The sequence below is a fragment of the Emys orbicularis genome, chromosome 6, assembly GCF_028017835.1.
Source record: "Emys orbicularis isolate rEmyOrb1 chromosome 6, rEmyOrb1.hap1, whole genome shotgun sequence".
Lineage (NCBI taxonomy): Eukaryota > Metazoa > Chordata > Testudines > Emydidae > Emys > Emys orbicularis.
The window spans coordinates 74,561,160-74,579,882 of record NC_088688.1 but is presented as its reverse complement, the minus strand read 5'-3'; the positions used below and the strand labels follow the sequence as shown (position 1 = coordinate 74,579,882).

General features: G+C 44.6%; 1 protein-coding gene across 1 annotated transcript in view; it reads left to right on the top strand.

The window, feature by feature from the left end:
• Positions 1 to 18,723, top strand: part of DTWD2 (DTW domain containing 2) — a 190,345-nt gene that overhangs the window by 79,322 nt on the left and 92,300 nt on the right. Inside the window, exons 2-3 of the mRNA XM_065406722.1 lie at positions 732 to 822; positions 4,418 to 4,512. Coding sequence (XP_065262794.1) covers positions 732 to 822; positions 4,418 to 4,512 — 186 coding nt within the window. The remainder of the gene's footprint in view (positions 1 to 731; positions 823 to 4,417; positions 4,513 to 18,723) is intronic.

The window sequence follows — 18,723 nt, the reverse complement described above, 5'->3', positions numbered from 1 at the left end:
GCTCCACTGTATTACACTGTGTCCCATTCTGTGCTGCTCCCAGTGCCTGGACCTTCAACCAGCTCTTCCTGTGTACCAAATAACAATAATAATGTTCAAATCACTGTCTTTCTATATTCAAGTCTTCTATAAGACCTTTTGCCAAGTACAGAACAGTTTTAAACAGCTGATTTGTTTTGTACTGTTTGTGTCTTTCAGACTGTACGTTTCTGAAACAGTGACCATGTCTTCCTTTGTTTCTACATTTCTGATGAATATAGTGTGGAATAGTAAATAATTACAACAAAATAATATATTTGGGATGTCTATGGTTTGTTGTGCATACAAATATGCCTTCCTCTCTGTGCTTTGTATTATATTATTGAATCCTTTATTTGGGGTGGAAGACAGTGGTTGATTTCTCACTTGGTCAGGGCATAGCCACTTATAAATTGTTTCTCTTGAATAGGTTGAAAATGAATTCTTTGAAGTGCCTTAATCCCAACTGAATTTTCTAGAGCATGTTTCTGAACACTGTTCTCCAAAGTCTATTTAAATACAGTCTTGTTTGTTTTTACAAATAATAGCAATATCAGCAACAGAAAGTTTGTCAGAAGGTTTGTATAGGTGCAGTTTGTTGTACAGGAAATTACTAACACAACTCTTGAGAAGGGATACATGTTTTACATAATAAAATTTATAGTGTGTATGACTAATTGCCAATGTTTTTTTTTCCCCTTTCCATCCTGTAGCCGTCCTCAGAAGGTGTGTTTGTGTCCATTCTTCCCTGTACATCCTCTAAAAGTCTCCACCTGCTTGTATATAATTCAGCATCCAGCGGAGGTGAGTAAGGCTATGGGAATTGTCAGAGTTCAGCTAGAAGCTTCAACAGTAAAGGGTGTGAGAGAGGGCAAGAGGAAACAATCTTGTTCAGACATGTGCAACAACTTAATCTTTGAAAATAGCTATAAAGCTGAACAACTAGTTCACATGATTTGTTAACCTCATTTATTCTTTTATTTTTAAAATCTGTCATTATTTTCCTAATTTTTCCCCCTCCTCTTGAATCATGGCCCATTCTTGAAATCCTTATGTGTAAGAAATCCTTCCTCACATAAGCAGTCTCATTATGTCAATGGGGCTACTTGTGTAAGTAAGGATTTAGGAGTGAGCCCGTATGTAGTACGTGCCTACTGGCCTGGAGACAGTTGAAGCATGAATATATTTTAGTCATAGGAGATCTGTGTTTAGCTTTTATTATTCTGTATTAATCTATTAATATTTAACAATATAAATCAAATCAGCCTGAGGTAATGGCCTTAAATGTTGTAGCAAGGAGAAGTCTACAGGAAAGCACAGTTACTTATCCGGTCTACTAGAGCTACTATTTCAAAAATAAATAAATAAAGTATTTAATGAAGCACATAAGTGAATCCTAAAAGAAACAGACTACCTATTTGTTTTCTTGGGTATTCTTAATGTTTTCTGATAACCTGTACTTAGCTCCTCAAGAATTCCCAGTGATCTGTGTTTTTTGTAAGGATCCTCCCAAGTGTTGATCATATTTTTCTACATTTTTGCTTCTTTCATGCCTTCAAAAAAATCATGGGCCCTAATAACTGTGTAAACCTAATAGCAAGATTTCTAATAACAATTTCATGTGTCTCCCGAATTAAGGATGATACATTCTCCTGGCCATCTAAATGATGGAATTACATTAGTTGCACCCAATTTGGAGAGGCATTGTGGTCTAATGGTTGGGGCACTGGACTGGAAGTTAAGAGGCCTGGGTTCTGGTCCTGGTTTGGCTGCTGACCTATTGTGTGACCTTGGAGATGTCACATTACCTCTCTGTGTCTCTTTTCCCTCACACCTTCTGTCTGTCTTGTCTATTTAGATTTTAAGCTCTTCAGGACAGGAGCCTGTGCTGGGGACTTGGGGATGTGGCATAGAGTTAGCTGTGCTGACCGTACACCTATTTGTTTTACCACCCCTTTCCCCCAGCCTCGCTAGAGGAATCTCCAGCAGTGTAGAACAGTCTGCTTTCTGGTCAGAAGCAAAGGAATGCAGCATGGCTCAAGTCTGAGCCCTTAATGGAGTTAAAAGAATGTAAGCCATACTGTACATGTCTCGGTTCCAAACAATGCTTCCTGCAAAGCTAGTGATCACTATGTCTAACTTCTGTGAAGGAAATTTAAGACCAATAATCTTCTGGGTTTAATATCCTCATGCATAGATCTGGTGCCGTTAGCTCACCTTCACTTATTCCTTATGGTTGATAAGCATCCCCAGTTGAATCCTGAGGATTGTGGATTTTTTATTGTTACACTTTATCCATTCCAGAGAAAATCAAGATGACATTTCAACTGAGAGAAACCAAAAGGATATTGGTTTTTGTTTGTTTATTTTTAATAAATTTTCTTTTAGTAGATGTTTCATTATTAGTCATGAATCATGAAAAATCCAGTTCACTACAGAGAAAATATAAGGTAGTAACCAACACCATTAACTCTCAGAAAAGAAGAATAACCCCTATGGTGCTGTATCTATGGTACTTCAGTAGTCAAATATTCAGTATTTCCACAAAACAAAGCATTGCACACTGCTGCCGGGAGGAACATGGAAGAGTGCAAAGGAAGGAAATAATTACATGTTTTCAGACCTGTAGATTGAAAATAGCTACAATGACAGTATATATTTAGCCTTAACCTTTACTAAGGTCTTAGTTATCTACAAGCTCATGTCTGAATTCTCAAACAATTTCTTCTCTACTTTGTGTAGTCCATCTTTCATATACTGTCTACATTTCCAAACATACTTTTCTCTTGTAGTTCACCTTTAATTCAGTTAAAAAAATACACTTCCATACAGTTAGCAGCAAGCATTTGTCTAAAAGTTAGGTTATTTCGATTGGGCAGTGGGACCAAATTAGAGAAAAACATTGAAAGTAACAATTTTTGAATGTCTTCCTCCTGCTGGCTATTAGTATTTTTTTTAATGAGAGACAAATAGTAGCTGTTCTTTCTGCTCTTTGTTGCCATTCTTTAACCACTTGCCAAAAAATGAATCTTCTGACACATCCAAGATTATTGTTTTTGGCATCTGTTTGTGAAAGTAAAGTCAACTTCATTTGTGTGTGTGTGTGTGTGTGTGAGAGAGAGAGAGAGAGAGAGAGACAGACACGGGAGGGGGGGAACCCCACAAGTATAAAAACTAATGTATTCTGTGCCTGTATTAGACTAGTCTGTTGTTTAAATGCTTTGTTTGGATAGTGGTAGCCCAGGACATTGGGTGCACTATCAGTTTTGCTGTCATCGTTTTTCAGTCTTTGACCAGGTTTCTACTTTTTTGTACATTCTTGCTTCTTCACTCTGAGCATAAGAATAAAATTGTTTGTTTTAACTTTTTAGATTTTTTAAAAGCCGTGAAACTTCTTATCAATTTCTTGAATCACAAATAAGCCCTTTTGGCAAAATTGCAGGACGACTATAGGTGAAGAAGCCTATTAAGTTTATATCATACTATCTTTTTTCATCTGGTTGGTGGCTTCCATTGTGCCTGATGAATTAATAGCAAGTGCTTGGTGGCTCTGCAATTTGAAATCAATCTCTCTCTCTCCCTGTCACACACATATATTTGTGTATAATACATTTTGTTATCTAGCATACTGTTTATGTAATCTGCATTATTGTTAACGGTACTGATCAGGGTGTGTTCTCTATGGTTTCCTTGTTCATTGTTTCTCATTTTTTGTTGAAGTTTCTGTTTACAGTTTTCTTTTACAAGCACCCTTGAGCTTTATTTTAAGTCACTGAAGGTCTGACCTTGCACCATTGAAGTCAATGGGAGTTTTTTCATTGACTGAGAGAGAGAGCAGGATAAAAGTCCAGCGTGAGAATCTATTGAGATGGGTAGCTCTAAAAAAGAAATAATTAGATACCTGTAAAAAATGCTTCTCTGAAGATATACAGAGGTGAAGAGACTGACCTCATTTTTTTTTTCATGTTTTAATTGGCTAATATGTATATGGAAGTATTCTAACTTCCAGCTTGAAATTAACTGGTGAAGTATTGGGGGGCATGTTAAATACTTCAGCAGTGGTAGGATGAGAAGTCCTCATCACACCAAACTTCATAGAATTTGGTTTATGGGAATTCCTGCCAGGTCTGAACAGGTAAATGGAGGCAAGACTACATGTTTTCACTGAGCTGTATATTTTCAGAGAGCAACAATTACAGGTAAGTATTACACAGAATAGAATAAATTAAAATTGGAATCTGGATTTTTTCCCTATTGTATGCCTTTTCTATCACTGTGAGAGCCTGTATGATGCCTATTTTGTGGTAGTAAGAACTACAAAAGAAACTACTACATCTTAAGAGTTTAAGAAAGCATCCTTATTCTTTAAAAAATGTTTTTTTCCCTTTTTGATATAAAGGAAAGTCGAGTATTACGGACAGTGCCTCTTCTAGCTGCTTGCCTCCCTGGAGACAAGTGTAAAGTCTTGATTGGCCGACGTTTTGGTGAAGATAGGTAAGCAGAATTGCTGATTCAACTTCTGGTTATCTGTTGTGTACTATTGATGATAGTGCTTTTAAAAGGTACACTGAATATTTTTTCATTTCTAAGTGTTCACTGCTGTGCAGTGCTAAGGCTCACAATGAAGTTGAAATACAGTACTGCATTTTGTAAACTCCTTTTTGGTCTGTTTCCTTTTAATTAACATCAAATCCACTTTTTTTTTTTTTTTTTTTTTTTTTTTTTTTAACAAGCCCTCGGGGGGTCAAAAGTTGTTACCTCTTCATATGGGGATGCTGTTGTATTCTGTATGTTCATTCTTGTCCTCTTTTCAGAAGCCTGATACTGTGACACCTTTACTTCAGGTGAGAAGGCAAGATGTCCTAGTCTTTTCTAAAGCCAGTAAATGGCAGTGCAGCCAATGCCCTGCATCATTCTTATCAGTCATGATGCCTACAAAAATGGTTAGGCAGCTGGTATGCAGTGACCATTGCTTATCACGGTGTTCCTAATAGTCGCGTTGTTACTTTGTACTACCTCTGTTTATCTGTATACACACACCTGTTGTGTCTCCTCTTTATACTTAGTTCCTTCCCTGAAAAGCTTAAAATCTATCTTAATTTTATATGCTTGTTCAGTTCTTAGCACAAAGACTGATGGCTAATAAGTGCTACTGCAGTACAAATAATAATCTGCATTGATTGATTTAAGCTAAGTCTGCACTACAGAGCCTATGTTGTAATAGCTATGCTGGCATAGCCCTCTCGTGTAGACGCAACCTACAGTGGCGGAAGGAGTTTTTCTGTCAGTCTACGAACATCACCTGTCCAGGCAACTTTTAACTACATTGACAGAAGTACCGTTATGTCGACATAGTTGCACCTACACTGGGGGTTTTGTCAGTCAGGGGTATATTTTTTCACATCCCTGACCAGCGTAGCTATGCCAATATAGCTTTTAGATGTAAATCAGGCTGTAGATGCTTTACAAGTCTGAGAAGAGGGAGTCCTGAGATTAAAAATGAGTGCGTATTTTTGGTGACATTCTTTCTATTAGCTGTGTGTTAACGCATGGCAGTTTCTTCACATTTATTTTTTGATATTCTGAAATTTTGGACAAGATTGTCACATTAGTATTGTCTTTCATCCTCATTGGATGAAGCTAATTTTTTATCAACAAACTTCTGGTGCAAATGCTTGTGAGATTTTGTTGCATAAATGTTCCCTGAAAGGCAACAAAAAAGGGTGTGAATACTGATGAAGCAAATTCATTTAAAATTCAAATGAATATTTGGGGAAGCTTTTTGCAGAATTCACTGAGGTCTACTGAACAGAGATGCCATAAGTCAATTCAGAATGTTTTTATTAGTCTTCTATGGTAATAAGCATTTAAATTACCTAAGAACTTCCAGTGTATGGGAAAACTGCATTTTCCTCCAGTTAAAGCAGAAAATGAAATCACTTTTCATGGTGACATGCACTGGATGTATTGTTTCCAGTGCAGTCTGCTTTTGGTAAAGCAAATTTCTTTAAGTGTCCCAAGTGCAATTTTTTACCCTTTCTCAGTTCAAAAGCCAGAATTTTGCTCCAATTTAAAACAAATAAAATAATAATAATAAAAAAGCTTTTCAGTAGAGACAAAACACAGAAAACTTTAGCCCCAAAAGTGAAAGGTTTTGAAAATTTATGAACATTTTAAAACAAAAGGGTAGAACTGTTTAGCACCCACAACTATTGTAGCCTTTATCTCAATTGAATTGATAGTTCTATGCTAAAACACTGTCCGTAGTAAGTAAGTCCATCTCCTGTGTTGCTACAGTTTTAAGATCAACAGGGTAAAAGTCACCCTTAGAGATTCTCTTAGGTTGGGAGACTCTAGGAGTACACGAAGAGGGAATACAGTGACCACACATGGAATCACAAGTCATTTTGTCTGTATTATGTTACATTCACACATACATGTACAAAACTATGCAATAGCCAATGCTGTATTCATACTCACCTATCACAGAGAGTCAGGTTCATCTCTCAACAGGTTGTCATCAATGGGGGGGGGGGGAGAGAGTCTTTCTGACTTGGTTCTTCCCTGATGGTATAAGGCCCCCAGTCTAGAACCCAGGGCTGTGAAGCCACCAGTCAGCTGATATCTCCAGGCTGCCACCCAGCGGCAAATGTAACCAGCTTGCTCTCCACTTCCCAAGACCTGCTGTGGATACAGCCCACGGGAAGTTCCACCTCAAGGATTTGACAGAGAGGAGCCTCTTGGCTCCTCATTGGCTCCCTGCCCTGTATAAACCCAGTGAGTGTTCCAGGAAGTTTCCAGGCAACAGTGTGGATCTCCTGTAGCTGCCACAGCCATGCCTGGCACTGACATTGGCTTGATTTGGACTTTGCTTCCTGACTCGAACCTGAAACCTGACTTGGACTTCGACCTTTTGACTCTGACCCTGGCCTAGAACCTGACTACAAACTCCTCTGCTACTCCCAGCCTCAGGTTTTCCCCCTGCTCTGACCCTTGGCCCTTACTGCATTTGGTGGGATCCTGACAGATGGGTTTTTTTTTCTGATGTGGTCTTACCATCCTGTCCATACCAGCAAATCCTTTTTATCCTGTGTTATGACCACATCTACCATCATATGTATATGCATGACTGTTCCAACCCCCTTTTCTTTCTGTCCTTCCACATCCCATACATTTTGGGATGCCCTGCTTTTCATAGGTGGTTCTCTTAGTTCCCCTTAGTCTCATCAGCATCTATGTAAACATGTTCCCATGGTAACCTGTGGGGAGAGCAAAACTTTCCACAGTGATGTTACAGTCAGGTGTCTTGCAGTCTAGATAGGTACATTGCAATATATTTCCCCAAACATCACATACTGGCACTTTCTTTACAATAATCTTGTAACTTTACGTGTACAGGGTTATTTCTGGTTAAGCTACTTATGTCAGCTCTTCTTAGGCCTGAGGCATAGTATGGCTAATCTGAAATCGTGCAGGTCTCAGCCTGTAGGCCATGCGTTACAACCTTATCTTTATCTGTCTAATACATACTCATCACTCAAATACTTGTCAATTTTATACTTCTATGATCCTATCCTACTTTATATCTATACCTATACCTATACTTACAACTTAAATCTATTCATCGCACACTGATTACATATGAAATAGCATATGCATTAATCCCAACAATATATCACAATTAAATAATAAACTGAACTAATTGGCTACATTATATTACATGTTACCACTATAGTTATTTGATCCATATGCAAATAGATGAGCATTTTGTGCTGTAAAATACATTGTCAGCAGTGAAACACCCACACCGTTGCAAAAAGTCTCAAAAGAGATACACAAGATAAAGGTGACAGAGTTGTACCCAGCTGATTGTGGGAGGTGAAGTCAAATGGTAAAAGAAGGTGAGTATAAGGTTAATCTCTGACAGCTTTCTACCTGTATAAATAGTGTTTAAATGATACTACTGGTCACCAATAAAAACAGTCCACTCACTTCATAATACTTTTAAATGCTCAAAATATTTAGCTCCAGAGAAAAGAGCGATTCCTAAAACAAACTAATAGTGGGTTTTAATCATAGAATATCAGGGTTGGAAGGGACCTCAGGAGGTCATCTAGTCCAACCCCCTGCTCAAAGCAGGACCAATCCCCAGACAGATTTTTGCCCCAGATCCTTAAATGGCCCCCTCAAAGATTAAACTCACAACCCTGGGTTTAGCAGGCCAATGCTCAAACCACTGAGCTATCCCTCCCCCCCAATTAACAATTGGAGCTTTTAAATCATTACCACTAAACCCTGTCTTCCTCCTTTTTCAGTCACCATGGACAGCACCACCATCCTCCCTGTCACTCAGGCCTGTAACCTGCATGGTATTTTCTACTCAGATCTGTCTCGGACATCACGTCCAGGTCATTTCTAAATATTGCTGCTTTATCCTGCAAAACATCTCTAAAATTCTGCCTTTTTTTTTTCTCCATTCATACAGACCCTCATCTTGCATCTCTAGTACTGTTACATCTTTCTCTCTCCTGCCTTGATAAATATTACCTTGCCCCAGTTACCTCCATTTAAAAAACTACTGCAAAGATAGTTGAAGGAATGATCCATGAAAACCATGTCACTCCTCCCTGGTTCCCTCTTCTCCACTGCATCAAACATAAACTACTCATCTTTGCTTTTAAAGCCTTTCGTGGCCTATTTTAACATCATCTCTTGCACACCCTCAAGATGTTGACTTCTGCCAGTAATGCCAGCCTTTATTGTCCATTATGTTAATACAAGAACCTTCATACTTTTTCCCATGCTGACCCTCATGTATGGGAGAAGCTGGCTTTAAACATCCAGAAAGCCACATCATTGCTTTCCTTCAGATTGCTCCTTACAATTTTCTGTCATGATATGTACAAAAAGCTCAACAATAGTTACATACCTGATGCATGATGACAACTGTTTTTCATGCATACTAGTCTTGTCTCAGTTACCTTTTGCTCCACTGTCTCTCTATCTATCCATCTGCTGTCTCTTATCTTATATTTAAATTGTAAGACCTTTTAGGGCATAGACTATACAATTGTTAGCATAATGGGGCCCTCATCCATTATTAGGGTCCCAGGACATCACCACAATACAAATAAATTGAATTCTGGAGTTGAATATTCATGCGTTCATGGATTCCGAGATCAGAAGAGTCATTGTGAGTGCCTAGCATGACCAATAATAACACAGGCTATAGAACTTCCCCAAAATAATTCCTGTTTAACGAGAGCATAACTTAAAAAAAAAATTCACTCTTAATTTAAAAATTGCTATTGATAGAGAATCCACCATACCCTTGGTAAATTGTTCCAGTGGTTAATTACCCTCACTTAAAAATTGCCATCTTATATCCAGTATGAATTTGTCTAGCTTCAACTTCCAGCCTGTGGATCGAGTTATACCTTTGTCTGCTAGATTGAAGAGCCTGTTATCAAATTTTTGTTCCCTGTGTAGGTACATATAGACTGATAAGTCATCCCTATCCCATCTCTTTGTTAAACTAAATAGAATGAGCTCCCTGAGTCTGTCACAATAAAGCTTGTTTTCTAATCCTATAAGTATTCTTGTGGTTCTTCTCTGAACCCTCTTCAGGTTATCAACATCCTTCTTGAATTGTGGTCACAGTATTCCAGCAGTGGTTGCACCAGTTCTTCTTCAAGCACTTGCTCACATCCATTCCGTGGTAGGTTTGCACATGCCACATGCACAGTTTCCAGAGATTTTTTTCCCCTTAGTGGTATCCAGGGGACCGGCCCTAGTGCCCCTGGGAGCCCTGCACACATGCACCGGTATACGGGGTGCCGCCAGCTCCACATCCTCTCACTTCCTTTTTACTGCCCGTGACAGTTGCTTGGAATGACCCTCCTGCTCTTGAAAGTCTTTCCCAGTGGTTTGGACTCTGTAGTCCATTGTATATAGTTTTTGTAGTTGGCATATTTAGTTATCAGTTAGTATTAGTGTATGTAGTGTAAATAGTGGTCCCAGTCATCAAGGAGCATCATCTCAGGGTACCTCCTGCGGTGAGTGGAGGCCATGCCAGTGAGTGACCCGCATTTGAGCTTTCTAAAATGCCTTGGGGAAGCTTACGTAAAGGAGAAGCGCAAGATCTGCAGGAACTTCAGACTGCGCACTCAGAAAGGCAGGGACGTTCATCTGAAGACTTTGCTCATGGAGGCAGCCCTCCGATAATCCTCAGAGCCTTGCTGCTCTGAATCAGCGCTGAGCACTTTGGCCTCCGTGCGAAGTGCTCCACCGGCACTGTGCTCTTCCTGGCACCGTTCTCCATACAGGAAGAATCATAAGAAACAGCGTGCCAAGAGAGGGCGCTCTCTGATGCTGAAGAGGGACAAGTGGGGAGTAGCTGACTAAGTGAGACCTGTGCCGGGCCACTCATCCTTCCCAGATTCATGGTTGACTCTGTCGACTCTACGTAAGGCACTGAGCCCGGTCTGGGGCCCACCTCTGACTCCTGAGAGCAGTTGTGTCACCTCGCGCCTGTGGACGCCCTCAACTCCAGAGGCTTTCCAGGCTGCAAAGAATTTGATGTCCCTCCCGGGACTGCCCACCCCCAAGGCCTCTTGCCAGCCAGAGCTTCCGGGGATAGAAGGATTCAAGGGGCTGTGAGTTCTATCCCAGCACCGACCATTGTGGCACCTTCCAGAGGAAGGCCCTCCATGGCCCTACCATAGCAGTCCCCAACCCAGCGTCAGTCACCAGTTTCCCGGCACCGCCTGGAGGCAGAAACAGCTACGGCTCCGCCATGGTCTCCGAGGGAAGAGTCCTCTTTGGAGTCAGAGGGGCAATCCTTTGCCCCGCCAGAAAAGTACTGATACCCGACTTACGCACCGGACTTCAGTATCGGCCCTGCAGCTGGAGCTGGGCCATTGGCCAATGCAGTGGCAATATTGGAACACATGATGGTTTCCCCTGGTACCGAGACCCCCTTCCCAGCATTCATATTTGGTGGTGTCCGAGAAACAAGCCACTGACCCCGGCACTGGACCCCGACTCCAGTACTGACCCTGGCACCAAGTCACTGAAGTGGCCCCAATGAAAGTAGTCCAGGTGCAGGAGAAAGGACCAGCCCCTCTACGGTGCTAGCCTTCTTCCTCATCATCCCCGGATGAGGCAGTCGCAGGTCCTAATAACCCGCTTCCACCAGATGACTTCAGGGCCTATCAAGAACTCCTGAACATGTCACCACAAATTTGAGGCTGAAAGCCTAGGAGTAAAGGAGTCTATGCAGAGCCTGATTGATAGTGGCCCTGCCAGTCAATGAGGCAGTGTTGGGTCTAGTCAGGGTGCTATGGCAGACCCCTTCGTCTCTGCTGCCTACCTCAAAAAGGACAGAGAGGAAGTACTATGTACTGGCCAGTGAGTTTGAATACCTGTACTCACATTCCCCCGTCAGGATCCCTGGTGGTGTCCGCTGCAAACGAGCGGGACAGACAAGCGCAGTTGAGCACCACCTCAAAGAATTAAGGCTGGATCTGTTTGGGTGAAAGGTTTATTCCACGGGCAGCCACCAGCTTCGTATCTCTAACCAGCAGGACGTTGCTGGGAAAGTATAATTTTAACCTGTGGGACTCAGTGGTCGAGTTAAAGAGCTCCCTGCCACAGGAGTCGAAGCAGGAGTTCATGCCCATCTTGGAGGAAGGCAAGACGGTGGCCAGAGCCTCCCTCCAGGCAGCTCTGGATGCTGCTGACTCAGCAGCCACAACGATGGTGTCAGCGGTCACCATGAGGTGCTATTTGTGGCTCCAATCATCAGGTCTCTCGCATGAGGTTCAGTAATCCGTCCAGGAACTCTCCCTCAAGGGTACCTCCCTGTTCTCAGATTCCAAGCTTCACGACCTCAGACTCAAGGGCCATACTTCGCTCCCTAGGCCTGTTTACGCCCCTGGCCTCCAGGAAGCATTTCAGGCCTCAACAGCCTCCCAGGTTTTTGGGGCCTCCCAGGCAGGAACCCTATAAAAGAAAGGGCTATTAATGTTGTCAGCCCCTACCTTCTACCTCAGTTTCCCAGTCGGGCTCAAGTAGGTACCCCGGTGGGACCAGGCTGGCCTTTTGAAGGCACACCTGAGGATGATATACCAGACTCAATTCAGGATCCACTCCCCCCTTTGGTTTTTGGACTGCCTATGTAACATTGTACCGTTGGGTGCTCTGTACTGTAACAGTTGGTTACACCCTGCAGTTTTCATCTTTCCCACCTCTCCAACCCCATCCCTCTTCATGGACCCTTCTCATGAGCAGATTCTTGTCAAGGAGGTACAAGTCCTCCTACATATGGGGGCAATAGAGAAAGTTCCTCTGGACTTGAGATGGAAGAGGTTTTACTCCCAAGTTTTTCTAAGCCTTAAGGCCAAAGGGGGCCTACAGCACATCCTGGAACTGCATCACCTCAACAAATAGCTCAAGAAAGTGAGGTTCCGCATGGTCTCCCTGGCCTTCATCTTTCCCTTCCAGGATCCAGGAGACTGATACGCTGCCCTCAATTTAAAGAATGCTTATTTCCACATCTCCATCCATGGACACAGGAGATTCCTCAGGTTTGTGGTGGGCCAATGCCACTACCAATTCACCACGCTTCCCTTCAGTCTATCACAGGGGTTCTCAAACTGGGGGTTGTGACCCCTTAGGGCGTCGCAAGGTTATTACACCCCCAAACCCTGCTTCACCTTCATTTATTATAATATTAAATATTTTTAAAAGTGTGTTAAATTTATAAGGGGGGTCACACTCATAGGTTTGCTGTGTGAAAGGGGTCACCACTACAAAAGTTTGAGAACCACTGGTCTATCTTCAGCCCTCAGGTTTCTACTAAGTGTATGGCAGTGGTTGCAGCCTACCTCGGATGTTGAAGCCTACAAGTCTACCCATACTTTGATAATTGGCTGATCAAAGGCCACTCTCAGGTTCAGCACAGCATTGGCATAGTACATGCCACCCTTTGGGCGCTGGGTTTGTTAATAAACTAACAGAAATCAACATTGGTCCCGGTGCAGAGAATAGAGTTTACTGGGGCAATGCTCAACTCCGCCCAGGCCAGGGCCTGCCTACCTACTGGGGCCAAGTTCCGAACTATGTTGGATCTAATCACCCGGGTCACAGCTCACCAGCTTATGACCGACCAGGTGTGCCTCAAACTGTTAGGTCACATGGCAGCATGTACCTGCCTGGTGCAGTATGTGCAGCTACGCCTCAGAACCCTACAAATGTGGCTGGAGTCAGTTTACTCCCCGGGTAGATGCCACTTGCACTCGGTTCTCACGATTCCATCACCTGTCTTAGCTTCTCTGACTTGGTGGAGAGACTCACATTCTGTGATGAAGGGGGGTGCCTTTTGCTGCCCCATATCCAACAGGTACCTTGGTTTTGGATGTGTCAGACATGGGGTGGTGAGCCCATCTCTGCAGACTCAGGACCCAGGGTTTCTGGTCCCAGGAAGAACTCTCCCTGCACATAAACGTCACAGAACTTAGGGCAATGTGCTTGGCCTGCCTGGCTTTTCTCCCCCAACTCTTAGGCAAGGTCATGCAGGTCTTGACAGACAACATGGCATTAATGTTTTACATCAACAAGCAAGGGGGAGCTCGATCCTAAGCCCTGTGTCAGGAGGCTCTCCGACTGTGGGACTTTTGTATGAAGCGTGCCATTTACCTTGAGGCTTCGCACCTCCCAGGAGACCGGAATGCACTGGTGGATCACCTCAGCAGGTCCTTTTCCTCTTGCCATGATTGGTCTCTTCACACGAAGGTCACCACTGTTCTCTTCCAGAAGTGGGGGACTCCGCAGGTGGACCTGTTTTGCCACCAGACAGAACAGGAAATGCCATCAGTTCTGTTCTATGCGCGGGCTCAGCAGGGGTTCCCTTTCCCATGCCTTTCTGCTCTCATGGACAGATGGCCTGTTGTACGCCTTCCCACTGATCCTTTTGGTTCGCAAAGTCCTCCTAAAGATCAAGAGGGACAAGGTGAAGGTTATCATGATAGCTCTGGCATGGCCATACCAGCATTAGTTTGGCATGCTTCTGGACCTCTCAGTGGCAGCTGCACTAATGCTCCACCCTGTCCGGACTTGATTTTGCAAAACCATGGTTGGTTGCTTTTCATCCAAACCTCGTCTCCCTACACCTACGGCATGGCTGCTGCATGGCTGAACCCTGAGGAGTGGGCCTGCTCAAATCAGTCTTGCTAAGTAGCAGAAAACATTCCACCAGGGCTACCTACTTGGCTAAGTTGAAATGTTTCACTTGTTGGGTCTTTTGAACAGAATCTTTTTCCATCTCGGTCTTCCCTGCAGTACATCTTGGGCTACCTGCTCCACCTAAAACATCATGGTCTGGCTCTGTTGTCTGCTAAGGTTCACTTGGCAGCCATCTCGGCCGTCCATCCTCCAGTATAGTGCAGATCAGTCTTCTCCCATGAGATGACAGTCAGCTTCCTCAAGAGTTTGGAAAGACTCTACCTGCAGGTTTGTAACCCAGTTCCCCCATGGGACTTAAACCTGGTCCTGTCAAAGCTCATAGGGGCCCTCCTTGGAGCCGTTGGCATCTTGTTTCTTCCTGCTACTGTCTTGGAAGGTCACCTTCCTGGTGGTGATCACTTTGGCCAGAAGGATCTACAAGATCAAAGCCCTGACATCAGAACCCCCTTATATGGTATTCTTCAAGGACGAGGTCCAGCTGCGCCCCAATCCGACCTTCCTACCAAATGTGGTGTCAGAATTCCATAGCAACCAGGATATTTTTCTGCTTATCATCTTTCCTCTGATGAGGAACGTTAGCTCCACACGTTAGACGTTAAGCGGGCCCTGGCCTTCTATATCGAGAAGACTAAGCCCTTCCGCAAGACTATGCAACTTTTTGTAACAGTAGCGAAAAGGATGAAAGGACTACCAGTGTCATCCCAAAGAATCTCATCCTGGACAACTGCTTGCATCCGAGTTTGCCAAGAGCAGGCAAAGGTTCCGCTTCTGGCCATCATGACAGCTCATTCAACGAGAGCCCAGGCTTTGTCAGCAGAGTTCCTCACTGAGATACCAATCCAGGACATCTGGAGAGCCTCAATATGGTCGTCAGTTCATACCTTTGTGTCCCACTATGCCATCACCCAACAGGCCCATGATGATGCAAGTTTCGGGAGAGCAATGTTGCAATCTGCCCATCCATGAACTCCGAGCCCACCTTCAGGGATACTGCTTGTGAGTCACCTAGCATGGAATGGACATGAGCAAGCATTTGAACAAGGAAAAGAATGGTTACTAACCTTTCATAACTGTTGTTCTTCAAGATGTGTTGCTCATGTCCATTCCATGACCCACATTCCTACCCTTCTGTTGGAGTTACCGGCAAGAAAGAACTGAGGGGGTGCAGGGCTGGCAGCACCCCTTATACCGGCTCATGTGCGCAGGGCTCCAAGAGGCGCTAGGGCCGGTCCTCTGAATACCACTAAGGGGAAAAAGAAATCTCAGGCAACTGTGCACGTGGTGCGCACACCTAGCATGGAATGGACATGAGCAGCACATCTCAAAGAACAACAGTTATGAAAGGTTAGTAACCAATTTTTCCAAATGCAGAGGTAAAATAATCTTTCTACTTCTACTCAAGATTCCCCTCTGTATTCATCCAAGGATATATTAACCCTTTTGGTCACAGTATTGCACCATTTAGATGATTATCTATTACATTCAGCTCGTTCAACTGATTATCTACCACAACCTCCAAATCTTCTTCTTTTTTTTTTTTTCTTAGAGCAAACTTTTTAAAGAAAGGTGCCAGTTTTCTTCTATTTATCTGTTCCAGGAGTGTGGAGTTTTTATTTTGCTGCAAATCTGCAATCACAGCTTGTATGACAGGGGTCGGCAACCTACGGCATGCGTGCCAAACACGGCACATAAGCCGATTTTGAGTGGCACAGTGCCGAGGTCCCGGCCCCCAGCCCCACTCAGCCCCCCTGCCCACTGCTCTCCCCTGCGGGGGAGGAGGCAGAAGCTTGGTCCTGCGGCAGCCAAGCTTCCTCCCCTCCCCCGCTTCTTCCCCCAGCATGGTGCTTTCCTGTCCCTCCTCCTCCCCCTCCCTCCCTCTCCCTGCACCGAACAGCTGATCGCCCTTGTGAGGGGGAGGGGGACAAGTGGCAGCGTGCTTCTTGCTCCGTAGAGGAGGCAGAGAAGAGGTAGAGACGGAACCTTGGGGAAGGGGGTGAAACAGGGCATATCCCTTCCAGCCCCCTGCCCTGAGCCGCTCAGGGCAGGGGGCTGGGAGCACCCCCACGAGCCAAGCACCCCAGCCCTCTGCTCTGCACCTCCACACCCCTGAACTCCCCCCCACACCCAGCTTCTGCCCTGTACCCCCACACACCCCCAGCCCTCTGTCCTGACTCCTGAACCACCCCCACTGCCCTCTGCCCTGAACCCCCCACACACCCAGCCTTCTGCCCTACACCTCCACACCCCCCAGCCCTCTGCCCTGACCCCTGAACTCCCCCCACACACACCCAGCCTTCTGCCCTGACCCCTGAACCCTCCCACACATACCCAGCCTTCTGCCCTGCACCCCCCACACACCCTAGCCCTCTGCCCTGACCCCTGAACCCCCCACACCTCCACTGCCCTCTGTCCTGATCCCTGAACCCCCAGCCCTCTGCCCTGACCCCTGAACCCTCCCACACATACCCAGTCTTCTGCCTTGCACCCCCCACACACGCTAGCCCTCTGCCCTGACCCCTGAACCCCACACACCTCCACTGCCCTCTGTCCTGACCCCTGAACCCCAGCCCTCTGCCCTGACCCCTGAACCCCCGCACACCCCCAGCCTTCTGCCCTGCACCCCCACACCCCTTAGCCCTCTGCCCTGATCTCCCACACACCCCCAGCCCTCTGCCCTGCACCCCCCCACACCCAGCCCTCTGCCCTGCACCCCCACACCCCTTAGCCCTCTGCCATGACCCCTAAACCCCCCACTCCCCCACTGCCCTCTGCCCTGCACCCCCACAGCCCCCATCCCTCTGCCCTGACCCTTGAACCCCCACACACACCCAGCCCTCTGCCCTGACCCCCCCCCCAGGTCTGGGGTCCCGGCTGCTGGCCCCTTGCCAGCCAGCGTCCCGGCCGCAGGCCCCGCTCAGCCCGCTGCCAGCCTAGGTGAACAGAACCCCAGGCTCGCAGCGGGCTGAGCAGGCTGGCGGCGTAAGATCAGCATTTTAATTTAACTTTAAATGAAGCTTCTTAAACATTTTGAAAACCTTGTTTACTTTACATACAACAATAGTTTAGTTATATAATATAGACTTATAGAGAGAGACTTTCTAAGAAACGTTAAAATGTATTACAGGCACGCAAAACCTTAAATTAAAGTGAATAAATGAAGACTTGGCACAGCACTTCTGAAAGGTTGCCTACCCCGGTCGTATGAGAATAGATTACAATTTAATGTCATGAACTGGCCCAAGTGATCTGATCCTATAACTGAGTTAAAAGGCCATTTGCTCAGTTGACCTGTAAACCTTTTCAGTACTTCATGAAAATTCTACAGTGACTAGCACCTTGATGTAATTTTCTGAGGTATATCTTTTTTGTATTGGTTTCATTTTCAGGTTTTACTTTGTTTTCTTCTACGATGCAGAAATGTCCCTGATTGTGGCTACTAGGCACTTCAGTACTAGAAATAATAAATAATATAACTTGTACGTGTAATATTTGCACTATTGTGAACACAAATGATATTTTTCATACAACCTATCTGTGTTCAGTTTGTGCATATGATGAGACGTCACCTACTACAGGACAGGCCCAACCAGGAAAATAATAGAACGCCACTGGCCATCACCTACAGCCCCCAGCTAAAACCTCTCCAACGCATCATCAATGATCTACAACCTGTCCTGGAAAACGATCCCCCTCTCATAGGCCTTGGGGGGGAGGCTAATGCTAGCTTACAGACAGCCCCCCAACCTGAAGCAAATACTCACCAGCAACTACACACCACACCACAGAAACACTAACCCAGTAACCAATCCCTGTAACAAACCCCGTTGCCTTCTTTGTCCCTCTATCTACTCTAGTGACACCATCATAGGACCCAACTATACCAGCCACACCATCAGAGGCTCATTCACCTGCACATCTACTAATGTGATATATGCCATCATGTGCCAGCAATGCCCCTCTGCCGTGTACATTGGCCAAACCAGACAGTCTCAACGTAAAAGGATAAATGGACATGAATCAAACATCAGGAATGGTAACGTACAAAAGCCAGTAGGAGAATACTTCAATCTCCCTGGACACTCAATAGCAGATTTAAAAGTAGCCATTCTTCAACAAAAAAAACTTCAAAAACAGACTTCAAAGAGAAATTGCAGAGCTACAATTCATTTGAAAATGTAACACCATCAATTTGGGCTTGAATAGGGACTGGGAGTGGTTGGCTCACTACAATAGCAATTTTGCCTCTCTTGAACTTGACACCTCCTCATCCCAATTATTGGGAGTGGACCACATCCACCCTGACTAAATTGGCCTTCAACATTGGTTCTCCACTTGTAAAGTAACTCCCTTCTCTTCATGTACCAATACATATTTATGCCTGTATCTGTAATTTTCACTCCAGGCATCTGAAGAAGTGGGTTTTTTACCCATGAAAGCTTATGCCCAAATAATTCTATTAGT